Here is a 19,696-nt window from a genome sequence, read left to right as displayed (position 1 = left end):
GAATAGAGAGCAAGGCACATGGCGAGCCTTGGGATGTTGGGACCGGGAAAGATTAAAGCAGCGTGCAGAGTGAAAACGAACGCGAGAGAAAATGATTTTCCCACTGCTCTCTTTCAGAGGCTGACTGAACCCCCAAATGTGGGGGCGGACGTGCGCCCGTGCCTGCTTAAGAATTGGAGTGAGATGTCGACCTGTAATTACAGAGAGAGGCAAGTCGGGACCTGTATCCATGGCAACGAAGTCTGGAGAGCTTAAGTCTTAAATTAGGGTCTCAGGGCATCACAAAGGCTAGGTCCAGAATAGCAACCATTGGCACACACACACACAGTCTGGCAAATGCTACAGGGGCACAGTTGGTAGTTGATTCTGTAAGGAGGATATTGCTTGTAGACTGATTACAAGTAGATTTATAGCTAATTCCATATTCTGATATGCTGATTTTGTAATGTTATGAAAATGTATCCAAACCTGAGATTAATCATTATTCAGGAAACCTGAACAGCAGTTTTGATTAAATAAGGCAAGTGCAAGCAAATAAAGTCAAACATATGCCCAACATTAACATGTGTCACGCCCTGGTCTAAGTATTTTGTGTTTTTCTTCATGTATTGGGTCAGGCCAGGGTGTGGCATGGGTTTTTTTTATTGTGGTGTGTTTTGTCTTGGGGTTTTGGTGTGTGTGTATTGGGATTGTAGCTAGTGGGGTTATCTAGCAAGGTCTATGGCTGTCTGGAGTGGTTCTCAATCAGAGGCAGGTATTTATCGTTGTCTCTGATTGGGAACCATATTTAGGCAGCCATATTCTTTGAGTTTGTCGTGGGTGATTGTCCTTAGTGTCCTTGTTCCTGTCTATGTGTTAGGTTACACAAGTATAGGCTGTTTCGGTTTTCGTTACGTTTATTGTTTTGTAGTGTTTTGTGTGTATTCGTGTTACGTTTGTTTGATTAAACATGGATCGCAATCTACACGCTGCATTTTGGTCCGACTCTCCTTCACCACAAGAGAACCGTTACAGAATCACCCACCACAAACGGACCAAGCAGCGTGTCAACAGGCAGGAGCAGCCCAAAGAGGAGATGCGTAAGAAGGATTTCTGGACATGGGAGGAGATCCTCGACGGGAGAGGACCCTGGGCTAAACCAGTGGAGTGTAGCCGCCCAAAGGTGCAACAGGAGAAGAGGCAACAGAGGCAGCAGGAGCAGCAGCAGCTACAGTGGGAGAGGTTGCACCACCTGGAGAAATGGACATGGGAGGAGGAACTGGACGGTAAAGGACCCTGGGATCAGCCTGGAGATTATTGTCGCCCCAAAGCCGAGCTGGAGGCAGCAAAAGCAGAGAGGCGGCATTATGAGGAGCTAGCACGGCAGAGCAGATGGAAGCCCGGGAGTCAGCCCCAAAAATTATTGGGGGCTCACAGGGAGTATGGCTACGCCAGGTAGGAGACCTGCGCAAACTCCCTGTGCTTACCGGGGGCTAGAGAGACCGGGCAGGCACCGTGTTATGCAGTGGTGCGCATGGTGTCCCCAGTGCGGGTGCATAGCCCGGTGAGGTATATTCCAGCTCCTCGGATCGGCCGGGCTAGAGTGGGCATCGAGCCAGGTAAGGTTGGGCAGGCTCGGTGCTCAAGAGCTCCAGTGCGCCTGCACGGTCCGGTCTATCCAGTACCACCTCCACACCCCAGCCCTCCGGTAGCAGCTCCCCGCACCAGGCTTCATGTGCGTGTCCTCGGTCCAGTACCACCAGTACCAGCACCACACATCAGGCCTACAGTGCGCCTCGCCTCTCCAGCGCTGTCGGAGCCTTTCTCCTCTCCTGCGCTGCCGGAGTCTCCCGCCTATCTAGCGCTGTTAGAGCTTTCCTCATCTCCAGCGCTGCCGGAGTCTCCCGCCTGTTCAGCGCAGCCAGAGCCTTCCTCCGACACAGCGCTGCAGGAGTCTCCCGCCTGTTCAGCGCAGCCAGAGCTGCCAGTCTGCATGAAGCAGCCAGAGCTGCCAGTCTGCATGAAGCAGCCAGAGCTGTCAGTTTGCATGAAGCAGCCAGAGCTGTCAGTCTGCATGGAGCAGCCAGAGCTGTCAGTCTGCAAGGAGCTGCCAGTCTGCAAGGAGCTGCCAGTCTGCACGGAGCTGCCAGTCTGCACGGAGCTGCCAGTCTGCACGGAGCTGCCAGTCTGCACGGAGCTGCCAGTCTGCACGGAGCTGCCAGTCTGCAAGGAGCTGCCAGTCTGCAAGGAGCTGCCAGTCTGTAAGGAGCTGCCAGTCTGCACGGAGCCGCCAGAGCTGCCAGTCTGTAAGAAGCCGCCAGAGCTGTCAGCCCTGGAGCAGCCAGAGCCGCCTCAGCGTGGAGCAGCCAGAGCCGCCAGTCAGCGTGGAGCAGCCAGAGCCGCCAGTCAGCATGGAGCAGCCAGATCTTTCAGTCTGCCAGGATCCGCCAGTCAGCCAGACTCTTCCAGATCTGCCAGTCAGCCAGACTCTTCCAGATCCGCCAGTCAGCCAGACTCTTCCAGATCTGCTAGTCAACCAGACTCTTCCAGATCTGCCAGTCAACCAGACTCTTCCAGATCTGCCAGTCAACCAGACTCTTCCAGATCTGCCAGTCAACCAGACTCTTCCAGATCTCTTCCAGATCTGCCAGTCAACCAGACTCTTCCAGATCTGCCAGTCAACCAGACTCTTCCAGATCTGCCAGTCAACCAGACTCTTCCAGATCTACCAGTCAACCAGACTCTTCCAGAACTGCCAGTCGGCCAGGATCCGCCAGTCGGCCAGGATCCGCCAGTCGGCCAGGATCCGCCAGTCGGCCAGGATCAGCCAGGATCCGCCAGATCCACCAGTCAGCCAGGATCTGCCAGTCAGCCAGGATCTGCCAGTCAGCCAGGATCTGCTGAAACCACCAGCCAGCCAGGATCTGGTAGATCTACCTACCTGCCTGAGCTTCCTCTCACTCCTGAGCTTTCTCTCACTCCTGAGCTCACTCCTGAGCTTTCTCTCACTCCCGAGCTTTCTCTCACTCCCGAGCTTTCTCTCACTCCCGAGCTTTCTCTCACTCCCGAGCTTCCCCTCAGTCCCGAGCTGTCCTTCAGTCCCGATCTGCTCCTCAGTCCAGTGGGTTTCTGGGTGAGGACTACTAGGCCATGGTCGGCGGCGAGGGTGGACTATCCAGGGACGCGAGGAGAGGGGACTAAGACATTAACTGAGTGGGTTCCACGTCCCGCGCCGGAGCCGCCACCATGGACAGACGCCCACCCGGACCCTCCCTATTGTTTTGAGGTGCGTTCGGGAGTCCGCACCTTAGGGGGGGGTTCTGTCACGCCCTGGTCTAAGTATTTTGTGTTTTTCTTCATGTATTGGGTCAGGCCAGGGTGTGGCATGGTTTTTTTTTATTGTGGTGTGTTTTGTCTTGGGGTTTTGGTGTGTGTATTGGGATTGTAGCTAGTGGGGTTATCTAGCAAGGTCTATGGCTGTCTGGAGTGGTTCTCAATCAGAGGCAGGTATTTATCATTGTCTCTGATTGGGAACCATATTTAGGCAGCCATATTCTTTGAGTTTGTCGTGGGTGATTGTCCTTAGTGTCCTTGTTCCTGTCTATGTGTTAGGTTACACAAGTATAGGCTGTTTCGGTTTTCGTTACGTTTATTGTTTTGTAGTGTTTTGTGTGTATTCGTGTTACGTTTGTTTGATTAAACATGGATCGCAATCTACACGCTGCATTTTGGTCCGACTCTCCTTCACCACAAGAGAACCGTTACAACATGATTCGTACACTGTAAAAAAAAATATTACAAAATCTAATTTATTATTAAGTAACTGGTTCCACAGCCTTTTTTGTTTGTTTGTTTACTCAACTTTTCAGTTCAAGTGTTACCTGAACAAAACAAAAACATACTTGGCCCAAAAATTCTGTTAACAAAATGATGTGTTTGCTCAATTTGTCACATATGTTCATTTAACTAGAAATTATTATTTGGGCATCTTACTTTGAAAAAAGTCTGTGGATCTAGTTACACACACAATGCTTTTAACATGCAAGGTTTTCAACCTATATATTTGACAAGCATGATCATTTTTGTGCATGTTCTTTTATACAGTAATTATTATTCAACATGTCCTCACCTGGGATTTGAACTCTTGGTTCATGGCATTTTGATCTTCCTGCTACGCCAGCTTGTCTGTGTTAAATGTCAGTTAATCTGACTATTCTCTTATCATTTATTTGAATTTATTTATTATATATTTATTTCAGCAATTTTTGTATGGTTGTTTAATGTTGGTGGGGCATATTACTCTGTTTAAAATGTTACTCCTTAACCACTATAATAAATAAAATTGTTTTTCTTCTCGAGTGTACTTTTAACAAAGCTGAGATTTACTTTGAAGTGCCAAATGTAGCAATACGGGTGAAATCAGTTATTGACATGGTGTTGTAGCAGGAAAATTGGAATGCCATGAACCAAGCAGTTAGGAGTTCAAATCCCAGGTGAGGACATGTTGAATGACATACTACTTCCACAGATGTTTTTATGTAAAATGCCCAAATAATAATTTCTAGTTCAATGAACATATAAGACAATTTGATCAAACATACATTTTAAGTTGACTGAATTTTTGGGCCCCACTTTATTTATTTATTTATTTTATTCTTCAGGTAACACTGACTGTAATGTTGAGTAAACAACAAAAAAATAGACTGTAGAACCTGCTATTTAATAATAATTAGTTGAAACAAAAATATATATATATTTTTTGCAAAGTACACTTACATGGTCCACTGGAGCTTCTCGTTTCTGATAGAGTTGTACAAGGCCTAGAAAAAAAAAGACCAGACAAAACAGACGTCACAGATATGAAAACGTGTGTGCGTGCATGTGCTCGCTGAATGTGTAATGAGTGGGGTGGGACTTTTGGTCATCCTGGTATCATGTCGGACAACAAATCAATAGAGCTCCTAAATAAACCAGTTCACATTGATCTTATTAGTCACACTGATCGCAACACAAGTTTGCTGCTTCGACCAAATTAAACCACGTAAATTTACCCTGCATTTTCCAAGCTGTGCCTTCTTCTTGCGGGCCTGTGGGTGGTTCTGTCCATCCTGGGACCTTCCCAGCAGGTCAGGAAAGGACAAGGGTTTGAGGGAACGAGAGCGGGGGGCACGGGGGTAGCGGAAGGGATCCATCACCCTGAAGTCCCGCCGAACACGCACAGAGCAAAGAGAGCGGGAGCGATTTCGCCCATCTGAATGGATGCTGTTTACACCAATCATGATGACGGACCAATGAGAGCAGGGTCCAGAGGGTAAGAGTTTGTGGAGGGAGGGATAACGCGAGATTGGTCGAAGGTTCTATGGATTCTGTATATGGCCTCTTTCAAAGCGTAACACCAAAACGTACAGGATTCAGTTGAAGATAGGAGAGAGAGAGAGAATACGACATAAATAAGTGTCTGTAAATAGAGAGGTCACTCTTCAGACAGACAGAGAGGCAGACAGTCACTGTCACTGGTGGCTGACAACAGGGGTCTGTAGGTCTTACTAACAGCGCTTCACTGTTCTTTTGAGGAAACTACTGAGGAGGTTAACATGGGCTTCAAGCCCTCCGAGGGACTCCAGTTCCTGCATAATGGATCCTTATGCATTCATTATGCATGTATGGCGAAACAGTGGTGTGCAACTGCAAATCCTTTAGCACCATTCCGTGTCAAGTCCATGAAGGTGGAAGTCTTTCTGGAAGGATGTCATGCAGTTGGCAACATGTTACGCAAGAGCTGGTGCATACATACAGTTCCACCATACATACAGTTCCAATGATACCCAAGAGAGTCACACACACACACCTACGCACTTACACACAAACACTCACAGGTGAACAACAACCCAGTTAGAGGCTGAAGGATGACTAAGACAATTGTAACAACCAGAGACAAGCAATTGAGTTCACATACACATCGGTCAGTGCGCACAAACACACACACACACTCCCAACACAGCGGAGTGCAGGCGGAGGGAGACAATTCCACCCACTCACTCACAGGCACAGCTGTCGAGGAGAACCCTCAAACTGACGCCTTGCCACGTCCTCTGGGACCCAACAACATGTATCCAAGGCTTGACAATACAGATGTTGTGTCCAAAATTGCAGAATACAGATGTGGGTGAGAGGCAGGTGGACAGGCAGGTGGAGCTAGGACTATCCTGTTGCTGTCTAATAATGACAGTTTGGTGGCATGAGGATGAGGGACTGAACAGGTCCCCTCTTTCTTCCACTCTCTTTGTCCTCTCCGTTCCTGGACCCTCTCCTCTTCACAGGTTTGTCTTCAAACTTGTAAATGGTTTCCCACACATCCACTTATTTCACCTCCGTATGAGTCAGTCTCTTATTTCCCTCTCAGAAAATCCTGAAAATATCTTCTGCGCTTCGCACTCCTTTTTCCTTCGTTTACCTCACTCTTTTCAACGTTGTTCTATTTTCCTGTGTGCTGCAGATGAAGAAGCAGACAGAATCGCAGTGACAAAAGAAAGCTGACGATTAGGACCGAGAGTTCCCTCTCTCCTCCCTCTGTTCTCACTCACTCACTCTCTCTTTTCTTGCTCACCCCCCCAGTCTCTCTCTCTCTATGCGCATTTCTCTCCAGCTGAGCAACAAATCCCAGTCCATGTTTCTGTTCATATCCCTCCCTCCTTGAAGTGTCAATCATTTGCCTACATATCACCGTTTTCTTAAAACGCAGACTTCCTCACACTCCATTTCCACCAGTCTAACAGTGTAATAGAAATGAATGCTCAGTCTACAGTGCTGAGTTAAAGTCTACAGACCCCTTACAGAAACAGATTTTTTTACTGCCAATTTACACAAACTACTCCACATTCCCTGACGGTGACAAGCATACACATAACATGATGCTGCCACCGCAATACTTGAAAATACAGAGAGTTTCACTCGGTGTTGTATTGGATTTGACCCAAACCTGAAGTTTTTTATGTATTTATTTGCCGTGTTGTCTTGACTGCAAACAGAATATATGATTCTAAGTTATTTTTTTCCCACAGGCTTCCATCTTCTCACTTTGTCATACAGGCCAGTAATGTGGAGTGATTGGAATGTTATTAATCCTCTGTATTTTCAAGTATTGTAGTGGAAGCATTAAAGACACACCAAAATGGCTCCCAAGAGGGGTTGTTGAGTGATCCTGAACGGTCCAGTCTGCTTGAAAATCAGAGACGAGGTTTGATTATTGCTGTTCATTAAGGATTTCCTAACCGAAGTTAATGAGCTTGAGCAATTTTGACAAAATCAATGGATACAGTGCATTCGAAAGGTATTCAGACCCCCTTGACTTTTTACACATTTTATTACGTTGCAGCCTTATTCTAACATGGATTCAATTGTGATTTTCCTCAAATCGACACACAATACCCCATAATGACAAAGCAAAAACAGGCTTTTAGAAATCTTAGAAAATGTATATAAAAAAATACTTAAATATCACATTTACATAAGTATTCAGACCCTTTACTCAGTACTTTGTTGAAGCATCTTTGGCAGCGATTACAGCCTCGAGTCTTCTTGGTTATGACACTACAAGCTTGGCACACCTGTATTTGGCATGTTTCTCCCATTCTTCTCTGCAGATCCTCTCAAGCTCTGTCAGGTTGGATGGGGAGCGTCGCCTCACAGCTATTTTCAGGTTTCTCGAGAGATGTTTGATCGGGTTCAAGTCCAGCCCCTGGCTGGGCCACTCAATGAAATTCAGAGTCCCGAAGCCACTCCTGTGTTGTATTGACTGTGCGCTAAGGGTCCTAAGCTCTCTGGAGCAGGTTTTCATCAAGGATCTCTCTCTCACTTTTCTCCGTTCATCTTTTCCTCGATCCTGGCCCTGTCCGGGGGTGTCCTCGGATGGGGCCACAGTGTCTCCTGACCCCTCCTGTCTCAGCCTCCAGTATTTATGCTGCAGTAGTTTATGTGTCGGGGGGCTAGGGTCAGTTTGTTATATCTGGAGTACTTCTCCTGTCCTATTCGGTGTCCTGTGTGAATTTAAGTGTGGTCTCTCTAATTCTCTCTTTCTCTCTCTCGGAGGAGGACCTGAGCCCTTGGACCATGCCTCAGGACTACCTGACATGATGACTCCTTGCTGTCCCCAGTCCACCTGGCCATGCTGCTGCTCCAGTTTCAACTGTTCTGCCTTATTATTATTCGACCATGCTGGTCATTTATGAACATTTGAACATCTTGGCCATGTTCTGTTATAATCTCCACCCGGCACAGCCAGAAGAGGATTGGCCACCCCACATAGCCTGGTTCCTCTCTAGGTTTCTTCCTAGGTTTTGGCCTTTCTAGGGAGTTTTTCCTAGCCACCGTGCTTCTTCACCTGCATTGCTTGCTGTTTGGGGTTTTAGGCTGGGTTTCTGTACAGCACTTTGAGATATCAGCTGATGTACGAAGGGCTATATAAATATATTTGATTTGATTTGACTAGTCCTCCAGTCCCTACCGCTCTAAAACATTTCCACAGCATGATCCAATGTTATCCCTTTTTAGATCAAATTTGAAGACAGTGCAATGGGTGTGTAGACTTTCACTTGGCAATGTAGGCAGTGGTGTAAAGTACTTAAGTAAAAATACTTTAAAGTACTACAAGTAGGTTTTTACCAGAGATATGTACTCGAGTCACATGACTTGGACTCGAGTCAGACTCAAGTTACAAATATGATGACTTGCAACTCGACTTTGACTTTAACACCAATGACTCGTGACTTAACTTGGACTTGAGCCTTTTGACTCGACCTGATACCCTCCCCAAGCACAAATATTTAAAATGAGGCTGTTAAAAAAAGTGTGCAACGCATCAACTCTTCATTTGATGGATTACAGTTAGAACCGGACAGCAGCCAATCAAATTGTGCCATCTGAGAAAAAGTTGTGTGTGGCAGTACAGAGGAATGTCAGCGGGTGAATTAAGATGGAGCCCTTGGAAAGATGATACCCCAAATTATTATTTTCGGATATAAAGACACCTCTGTATCAACAAAAAACGGATTGCAACTCGCAAAACATGTGGGAAGAAAATTACAGACGAAGGCGCAACAATTTCCAACTTTGTTCGATATTTGAAGCTGCACAAAGAACGGTAAGTTGTGGCTAATATAGCAGACAGCTATATATGTTATTACTTTACTAGTGTAGCATGTAGGCTAACGTAACGTTAAATCAATGAGCCTCCACACAGTCAGTCAGTGTGGGAATGTGATCATTGCACCCAAGATTGAGCTAGAACTGGCTAGGCAGTTGGTAGCCTAAATCCTGCCTGACGTTACTGCTGCTCCTAAAACCATTGACATACGTTAGCCTACTGTAACCACACAGAGAGAGAGTGTGTGTGTTAAGGTTGGGCGATTGTGTACAAAACTACATCGCCTGATTGCGCCCCATAGCGATCCTCGATAGTCAATCACTATTGGGGGGGGGGTCTTTCTCATGGCTACCCATGTATCCATGGAAATATAACAATTATTTGGAAAGTAATAAATATATAGATATTTTTCAAAGCATTCATGATTTGCGTAAATGTAACATACTATTACTCTTGTTAAAGATATGAAATGGTATTACATTTAGGACCCGTAACTCAAAGTTTAGGACTTGAGACTTGACTTGATACCTGTCGGTCTTGACTTGAGACTTGACTCGGACTTGCCTGTCTTGATTTGGGACTTGACTTGGGACTTGAGTGCTAAGACTTGAGAGCTAAAACAATGACTTGGTCCCACCTCTAGTTTTTACAATTTATATTTTTGACAACTTTTACTTCACTACATTCGTAAAGAAATTATATACCTTTTACTCCATACATTTTCCCTAACACCCAAAAATACTTGTTACATTTTGAATGCTTAGCAGGACAGGAAAATGGCCCAATTCACACACTTATCAAAAGAACACCCCTGGGAATCCCTACTGCCTCTGATCTGGCAGACTCATTAAACAAAAATGCTTCATTTGTAAAATATGTCTGCGTGTTGTAGTGGGCTATCTGTAAATTTACATTTTAAAAAACAACATTTGTGCTGTCTGATTTGCTTAATATAAGCAATTTGAAATTATTTATACTTTTACTTTTGATACTTAAGTATATTTAAAACCAAATATTTAGACTTCTACTCAAGTAGTATTTAACTCGGTGACTTCACTTTTACTTGAGTCATTTTCTATTAAGGTATCTTTACTTTTACTCAAGTATGATCATTTGTTATTTTTTCTATCACTGACTGTAGGTAGAAGTATGACACAATGGTGCCTTTATAATACAGTAATTCATAGTCTGCATTACAGATAATTCTACTAAGTTGTGGCCTGAGATGTTGTACAAATAAAGGACAGAAAATGATCACCTATGGTATGAGCAATGTATAGAACATAATGTAATACCATTACTAAACAAATCTATATACAGTTGAAGTCAGACGTTTACATACACCTTAGCCAAATACATTTAAACTCAGTTTTTCACAATTTCTGACATATAATCCTTGTAAATAATTCCCTGTTTTAGCTCAGTTAGGATCACCACTTTATTTTAAGAATGTGAAATATCAGAATAATAGTAGAGAGAATTATTTATTTCAGCTTTAATTTCTTTCATCACATTCCCCAGGTGGGTCAGAAGTTTACATACACTCAATTAGTATTTGGTAGCATTGCCTTTAAATTGTTTAACTTGGGTCAAACGTTTCAGGTAGCCTTCCACAAGCTTCCCACAATAAGTTGGGTGAATTTTGCCCCATTCCTCCTGACAGATCTGGTGTAACTGAGTCAGGTTTGTAGGCCGCCTTGCTCGCACACGCTTTTCAGTTCTGCCCACAAGTGAGTGAGGTCAGGGCTTTGTGATGGCCATTCCAACACCTTGACTTGTTGCCCTTAAGCCATTTCACCACAACTTTGGAAGTATGCTTGGGGTCAATTGTCCATTTGGAAGACCCATTTGCGACCAAGCTTTAACTTCCTGACTGATGTCTTGAGATGTAGCTTCAATATATCCACATAATTTTCCTACCACATGATGCCATCTATTTTGTGAAGTGCACCAGTCCCTCCTGCAGCAAAGTACACACCTCCACTACATGCTGCCACCCCCGTGCTTCACGTTTGGGATGGTATTCTTCGGCTTACAAGTCTCCCCCTTTTGCTCCAAATATAACAATGGTCATTATGGCCAAACAGATCCATTTTTTTTTCTTCAGACCATAGGAAATTTCTCCAAGAAGTACAATCTTTGTCCCCATGTGCAGTTGCAAACCGTAGTCTGGCTTTTTTTTATGGCAGTTTTGGAATCAGTGGCTTCTTCCTTGCTGAGTGGCCTTTCAGGTTATGTCGATATAGGACTCGTTTTTACTGTGGATAAAGATACTTTTTTTTACATGTTTCCTACAGCATCTTCACGAGGTCCTTTGCTGTGGTTCTGGGATTGATTTGCACTTTTCGCACCAAAGTACGTTAATCTCTAGGAGACAGAACGCGTCTCCTTCCTGAGCGGTATGACGGCTGCGTGGTCCCATGGTGTTTATACTTGCGTACTATTGTTTGTACAGATGAACGTGGTACCTTCAGGCATTTGGAAATTGCTCTCAAGAATGTACCAGACTTTTGGAGGTCTACAATTATTTTTCTGAGGTCTTGGCTGATTTCTTTAGATTTTCCCATGATGTCAATCAAAGAGGCACAGTGTTTGAAGGTAGGCCTTGAAATACATCCACAGGCACACCTCCAATTGACTCAAATTATGTCAATTAGCCTATCAGAAGCTTCTAAAGCCATGACATCATTTTCTGGAATTTTCCAAGCTGTTTAAAGGCACAGTCAACTTAGTGTATGTAAACGTCTGACCCACTGAAATTGTGATACAGTGAATTATAAGTGAAATAATATGTCTGTAAACAATTGTTGGAAAAATGACTTGTGTTGTGCATAAAGTAGATGTCCTAACCGACTTAAATTAACAGGAAATTTGGGGGTGGTTGAATAACGAGTTTTAATGACTCCAACCTAAGTGTATGTAAACGTTCGACTTCAACTGTATACACCTAAAGAGTCAAACTCCAAATTGAGATCTAACATTTCCAGGTCACTGAGGAAAATAATCCTCCGTCTGAGCCTCCCTCAATCTGGTAATGGCTAAAAATAATTCCAGGGTGGTGGTACCGTACTAGCGTTTGTACTGTGCAGAGTAGAAGACAAACAACATGTTCATACTCAAAAGGAGGCGGTTTAGTTTGACTAAAATAAATAAGATGTATCATTTTATGATACTCATAATCATCAAGTGGCCTCCTCTCTCTCCCTCTGTCTGTCCCTATTACTTCCACTCACTCACTCACTCACTCACTCACTCACTCACTCACTCACTCACTCACTCACTCACTCACTCACTCACTCACTCACTCACTCACTCTCCGTTTGTCAGATAGTTCTAGATCCCAGATGCCTTATAAGCTTCAGTGCTTCCCTGAGTTCTGCAGCTTTACTTAAACCTGACCTCCTTTCAGGCACACCTCCCTACACTGTCACATGGCACCTCTCCACTGGGAAGGAGAGGAGCAGCAGTTCACCATTTCTTAAAACGCACACTGCAATCTGTCTCTGTTTGTGTCTGTGTCTGTGTGTGTGTGTGTCTCTGCGTGTGTGTGTGTGTCTCTGCACGTGTGTGTGTCTCTGCGTGTGTGTGTGTCTCCTCGTGTGTGTGTGTGTGTGTGTCTCTCTGCGTGTGTGTGTCTCTGCGTGTGTGTGTGTGTGTGTCTGTCTCTGTGTCTCTGTGTCTCTGTCTGTCTGTCTGTCTGTCTCTGTGTGTGTGTGTCTCTGTGTGTGTGTGTCTCTGTGTGTGTGTGTCTGTGTGTGTGTGTGTCTGTGTGTGTGTGTCTGTGTGTGTGTCTGTGTGTGTGTGTGTGTGTGTCTGTGTGTGTGTGTGTGTGTCTGTGTGTGTGTATCTGTGTGTGTGTGTCTGTGTCTCTGTGTGTGTCTCAGTGTGTGTGTGTGTGTGTGTCTGTGTGTGTGTGTGTCTCTGTGTGTGTGTGGGTCTGTCTCTGTGTGGTGTGTGTGGTGTGTGTGTGTGTGTGTGTGTGTGTGTGTGTGTGTGTGTGTGTGTGTGTGTGTGTGTGTGTGTGTGTGTGTTGGTCCTGTGGGATAGTAGGGAGTTGACAAGCATACAGAGGTCCTATTTCATCCACCCCAAAATGAAAGGAAGCAGCTGTCTTAACAGAGAATGACAGGGGATGAACCACAAAGGAGTTAGTCTGTTGACAGGGCTTTACATCTTACCTTAAAACAGTTTTTTGTTGAGTCAAATTGCTGTGCCACAGGCCTTCCGAGTGGCGCAGCGGTCTAAGGCACTGCATCGCAGTGTTGCGGCGCCATTACCGGTCGGGAGTCCCATAGGGCGGCGCACAATTGGCCCAGCGTTGTCCTAGTTAGGGGAATAGTTTGACCGGGGGCGGGTTGCTTGGCTCATCGCGCTATAGCGACTCCTTGTGACGGTCCGGGTGCCTGCAGGCTGACTACGGTCATCAGTTGAACGGTGTTTCCTCCGACACATTGGTGCAGCTGGCTTCCGGGTTAAGAGAACGGGTTTTAAGATGTGCAGTTTGGCGGGTCAGGTTTCAGAGGACACATGACTTGACCTTCGCCTCTCCCGAGCCCGTTGGGGAGTTGCAGAGACGAGACAAGATCAGAATCCCGAAATTGGGGCAAAAAACGAACTAACTGTTTTACAAACAGATCTCATTACTGTATTACTATTATTATTATTATTTAATTGTACCGATGTCACAAATGTATCATTTGTACAGTTTTTTATATATTTTTTATATGTAACAGTTTGTGACATTCCACTGTGTAAAGCTAGCAGTACTTATTTCTCTGAGAGTGAGGCGGATATATAGCGTTTTGCAAAAAAAAAAACATGATTATTTGTCTCTCTGAAAAGTAACCATCAAGTGATACATTTTTTTTTAAATGCATGTGTCACTGAACAGCCCCAGGCCATGATTAGACAGTGAAAAAAACACACCAATCTCTTTAAAAAGTTATTTAAATGATAATAATTTACCAACATTTCTGAAAATTGATATACAGCTTTTTGGAATAAAACTGAAGCAAAGTGAACCTCTACACTTTAACGAGTTGCTGCAGCGCAGCAACAGAGAACTACGCCCTTGACGCTCAGATCATTTCCTGGGGAAACATACACCACACTGTCTGCATTAACATACCTGCATAATCACCACCCAAGAGACACAGCAACATTACTCATACCTTACACAAAATACTGACAATTAAGTTATGAAAAATAGAGGATATGGAGAAGAATATGGAGAGAAAGAGAGAGAAACATAGAAAGAGAGAAAAGGGTGGAAGCAGAAAGCAAGGAAGACAGTGATTTGTAACGCCTTGTATGATAATACCATGACAAAACGCTCAACACAGCAGGGGTTACCATCTTGACAGCCAAATTCCCATTTACTTAGATGCCTGTCCTCCCTCTCACCCGCCGCCAGTAATTTACCATATGAGCCCTGCCCCACTGACTACTGTTCTGTAGCAGCCTCCTCTCTGCACCAATAGACACCGCCTGTTGACTTGGACAATCTCTCTGTGCTGCTTTAATACCCCTTACAGACCAGCGCAAACCATTACAGAGGGTGAGATGGATGATGAAAGACATGGATGGATGATGAAAAACATGGATGGATGAAGAGATGAATGAAGAGATGGATATAGGAAATTGGTCGGTCTGTTGTGAAAGATCGTGACACACAAGCGATTGTGGAGCGTTCCATAATATTTCATGGAGCACTCAGCTGTGATATGAATAGTTAACTGAGAGAGCCTGAGGAGGAACACAGCCTGGCCACCTCTGTGGGCTGCAGGCAGCTGGGCTGAGCTCCCACAGAGGTAGGTGGAACAGAGATAGGAACACCATAGACGGAGAGCAGAGGAGCGATAGAGAGCAGAAGAGCAGAGGAGCGATAGATAGAGGGAGAGAGAGAGATAGAGAGAGAGAGAAAGAGAGAGAGAGAGAAACCTGATAAATAAAATGGAGGACGAGCAAAGAATACAGGCAGGCAGATGGAAAATTATCTGCCATGGGGTGACATGATACGTAACAGAATGAGAGAGAGAGACTGTAATAAACACAGAGACATGGAGGGAGGGAGAGATGAAAACAAGGGAGTAGGAGGTGATGCTGTTCACAGGAGTGAGGCAGAGAGTGGAAGGACAAGAGGAAGGAGAGAGAGTGGGAGGTAAAACATGTTGGCTCTCTCTCTCTCTGATCTATACAATATGGCTCTGTTCACACAACAGCTCAGAGGTGGTCAACAGACCAGAAACCCCCTAGAGTCAGAAACCCCTTCCACTGTAACAGGAAGGAAATATATCATGCTGGATCATGCCTGTAAACACACACTATCTGCAGCACAGGAGGTTGGTGGCATCTTAATTGGGGAGGACGGTCTAGTGGTAATGGCTGGAGCAGAATCAGTGGAATGGTATCAAACACATGGATTTCATGTGTTTGAGTCCATTCCATTTGCTCTGTTCCGGCCATTATTATGTACCGTCCTCCCCTCAGCAGTGGAGGCTGGTGAGGGTGAGAAATGTTATGTCTCTCTGGCACCCTTTAGGACATGCCTTTCTCAATATCATCTGATCAGTGGTGCAAGTTACTCTGACGTCAACAATACACTATCTGGAAAACCCGGAAACCGATTCATGGATATCAAGAGATCATGTGGTCGAATAGAGGTCATGCAGCTGAAACAAGGGTCCCACTGTACGCATGTGGTTGTATGCACATGGTTCGACACATCTATATCGTTTCTACAGTATGTTTCAACTAATTCAACACACCTTGAGCAGTTCCTTGGGAAAATCTTTTCCGTTGTTTAGCCCTTCCAGGTTGCCGATGAACTGCAGGACAGACATTTTCTTGCCGATATTCTGAGGAGGAAGAAAGGGGCACCTTCACTCGCACTGTCTCCTTAAGGGCCCCTCTAGGAAAAACCACTGCTGTATATGTTATAGGATATATATCACATTGTTTTAATGGTCTTTCTTTTTGACTAGAGAACTTTAAGCTCTTTACCCACATGTCAACATGAGCCCTCCACAGCTCTCTAGCCCCTGGCACCCCCACAGGTACTCACATGGCCATGCAGGTCTGTGTTGAGCAGCATCAGGGCACAGGTCAGGGTGTGGACACTGTCTGGAGCAGGGAGAAAGAGAGATGTTTCAGTGAGTTCTTGTGCAGTATCAGTGAAAGAGTCCTGTCCCCCCCCCCCTCCCAGTGGCCCCTACTGGTAATGTGTCTGCTACGTTTGACACCTTGGAACGGACACTTGTCCCCGTCTTACCTTCAGAAGGTATTGCATTGGGGTTGCATTGTAGATATCTCCTAGAGAAGTGGGCCAGCACTCGCTCTCTCTCCTGTGTCTCTCCCATGAGGGCAAACTCCCTCAGGAAGGCTCTGCGGATGCCATACAGCATTGTGAGTGTTCAATATTCATTGGGGGGGATGACTAGGTCATTGTGCTAAATTTTTAACCATTTCCACTGAAGGATATCTTACCTTAGCGCTTGGTCAATAGTAAGGCCTGAAAAGTTGAAGTAACTGAGGTATTCTTCTCCCACCATCCGACTGAATTCATTACTGCAAAAAGACACAACACACACACACACACACACACACACACACACACACACACACACACACACACACACACACACACACACACACACACACACACACACACACACACACACACACACACACACACACACACACACACACACACTTACTGTGCATGAAAGGTAAACAAAAGACAAAGGCAGAGAAAAGTGAACAGGTACCTGGCCTATGTACAACCGGTCCCAAATCACTACCTATCCTTATCTTGGCCCTAACCCCTCAACGATAGCATATCTGAGGGGTCTGGATAGTTATATGCAATGTAATGGTAAAGATTCCACTTCCACCTAATAGATCTGCAAACATTGAATGGTAAGGACCCAAGGGAGGGCTATAGCTCGAATTGGGACCAGCTGGTACTGCTCCAGTATACTCACTTCTTGCTCAGGTGCCTGGCCACGTCAGACTTCCTGAAGCCGTCCAGGTTGAAGAGGCGTTTGGCTAGGCGCTTAGCAGCCTGCAGGTCAGCCTTGTTGCCGTTGGCCAGGGCCTCGGTGCTGCCCAGGGCTAAGCGCTCGCCCACGTCCTGCTGTGGGAGCGGGTCTGGAGCCCAGTGGCCTGGCTTCTCCCTGACAGACGACAAGAAGAGAGATGATACTGTTATAGCACTATTATAACAGGTAGCTGGGTAACAAACTAGTAGACCAGAAACGTTAGGTTCTGTTTCAAATGTAACTGTATTACATTTCACCAACTGAATAAGGAAGAACAAGAAAAGGGCAACAGTAAAATCATACTGTTGTCAAACTTGGCACACAATAAAGCAGATGGTTGTCACTGGAAGGTGCCATATTTATATTAAAAACAAAAGAAACTGTTTTAAGTGAGAAGTAGGCATTGGTCTGAAGCCAAAGAAGAAAGGAAATTCACATGAGCACCACAATGCCTACACATGCTCTACCAAGGTTTTCCGTCACACAGCTTTGACCTACAGGGCCTTCAGAAAGTATTCACGCCCCTTAACGTTTTCTACATTATATTGTGTTACAGACAGAATTTGAAATTGATTAAATTTAGATTTTGTGTCACTGGCCGACACACACCCCGTAATGTCAAGGTGGAATTGTTTGGTGGCTGCATCATGTTATGGATATGCTTGTCATCGGCAAGGACTGGGGAGTTTTTCTATGATAAAAATAAATGGAATAGAGTTAAGTACAGGCAAAATCCTAGATGAAAACCTGGTTCAGTCTGCTTTCCAACAGACATTGGGAGACAAATTCACCTTTCTGCAGGACAATAACCTAAAATACAAGGCCAAATATACACTGGAATTACTTACCAGTGTACCTGAGTGGCCTAGTTACAGTTTAGACTTTTTTTTAAATCGTCTTGAAAATCTATGGCAAGACTTGAAAATGGCTGTCTTGCAATGATCAAAAACCAACTTGACAGAGCTTTAAGAATTTTAAAATGAATAATGTGCAAATATTGTACAATCCTGGTGTGCAAAGCTATTAGTCTTACCCAGAAAGACTAACAGCTGTGATAGCTGCCAAAGGTGATTCTAACATGTGTGTGAATACTTATGTAAATGAGATATTTCTGTATTTCATTTTCAATAAATTAGAAAAAATGTCTAAACATGTTTTTACTTTGTCATTATGGGGTATTGTGTGTAGATGGGTGAGAAAAAAATAAATATAATATATTTTGAATTCAGGCTGTAACAACAAAACATGGAATAAGTTAAGGGGTATGAATACCTTATGAAGGCACTGTGCTACAGTAGCTATGTTGGTCTATTATATGTTAAACGTGTTGGCAGGTAGCTTAGGATTCAACCCTTCTCAAAATGCCTAATTCATACTCTTCGTGGAGATGCTCCCACAATAACTTGATTTGTACTGCATACAAGGTAAAGTATTGGATTCTTCACACACACTATACGAAGACATTATCCACTGCTTTTATACTTCAGGCTTGATTGAGTGAGCTGTTGTCTTAGTAATGTGGTGCCTGTCTGTATTTCTTTATTTTAATAATATCTGTCAAAATATTTCGAAACATATTTTTGAGGTCAGTAGGTGCCCAACATAACTACAGGTGGTGGTGTTAATTTTTTAATTTAATTTTATTTCACCTTTATTTAACCAGGTAGGCTAGTTGAGAACAAGTTCTCATTTGCAACTGTGGCCTGGCGAAGATAAAGCATAGCAATTCAACACATACAACAACACAGAGTTACACATGGAATAAACAAAACATACAGTCAATAATACAGTAGAAAAATAAGTCTACATACAATGTGAGCAAATGAGATGAGATAAGGGAGGTAGAGGCAAAAAAAAAGCCATGGTGGCGAGGTAAATACAATATAGCAAGTAAAACACTGGAATGGTAGATTTGGAAGAATGTGCAAAGTAGAAATAATGGGGTGCAAAAGGAGCAAAATAAATAAATACAATAGGGGAGAGATAGTTGTTTGGGTTAAATTATAGATGGGCTATGTACAGTTGCAGTAATCTGTGAGCTGCTCTGACAGCTGGTGCTTAAACCTTGTGAGGGAGATCAGTGTTTCCAGCTTCAGAGATTTTTGCAGTTCGTTCCAGTCATTTGGAAGCAGAGAACTGGAAAGAAAGACGACCAAAGGAGGAATTGGCTTTGGGGGTGACCAGTGAGATATACCTGCTGGAGCGCATGCTACGAGTGGGTGCTACTATGGTGACCAGTGAGCTGAGATAAGGCGAGGCTTTACCTAACAGAGACTTGTGGATAACCTGTAACCAGTGGGTTTGGCGACAAGTATGAAGCGAGGGCCAACCAACGAGAGCATACAGGTCGAAATGGTGGGTAGTGTATGGGGCTTTGGCGACAAAATGTATGGCACTATGATAGACTGCATCCAATTTGTTGAGTAGAGTTTTGGAGGCTATTTTATAGATGACATCACCGAAGTCGAGGATCGGTAGGATGGTCAGTTTTACGAGGGTATGTTTGGCAGCATGAGTGAAGGATGCTTTGTTGCGA

At 44.5% G+C, this 19,696-nt stretch overlaps 1 protein-coding gene across 2 annotated transcripts in view; it reads right to left on the bottom strand.

Annotated features, from left to right (window-relative positions):
• Positions 1-19,696, bottom strand: part of LOC112253641 (PH and SEC7 domain-containing protein 1) — a 73,840-nt gene that overhangs the window by 4,834 nt on the left and 49,310 nt on the right. For both annotated transcript variants that reach the window (XM_042323310.1, XM_024425569.2), the window contains 6 exons: positions 17,104-17,295; positions 16,607-16,687; positions 16,392-16,504; positions 16,185-16,243; positions 15,889-15,978; positions 4,756-4,799 (listed from right to left, as the gene is read on the bottom strand). In XM_042323310.1, the coding sequence (XP_042179244.1) occupies positions 4,756-4,799; positions 15,889-15,978; positions 16,185-16,243; positions 16,392-16,504; positions 16,607-16,687; positions 17,104-17,295 (579 nt within the window). The remainder of the gene's footprint in view (positions 1-4,755; positions 4,800-15,888; positions 15,979-16,184; positions 16,244-16,391; positions 16,505-16,606; positions 16,688-17,103; positions 17,296-19,696) is intronic.

The sequence above is a fragment of the Oncorhynchus tshawytscha genome, linkage group LG01 (genome assembly GCF_018296145.1).
Source record: "Oncorhynchus tshawytscha isolate Ot180627B linkage group LG01, Otsh_v2.0, whole genome shotgun sequence".
NCBI lineage: Eukaryota > Metazoa > Chordata > Actinopteri > Salmoniformes > Salmonidae > Oncorhynchus > Oncorhynchus tshawytscha.
Note: the sequence above shows the minus strand (reverse complement) of the source record. Positions and strands in the feature narration are given on the sequence as shown.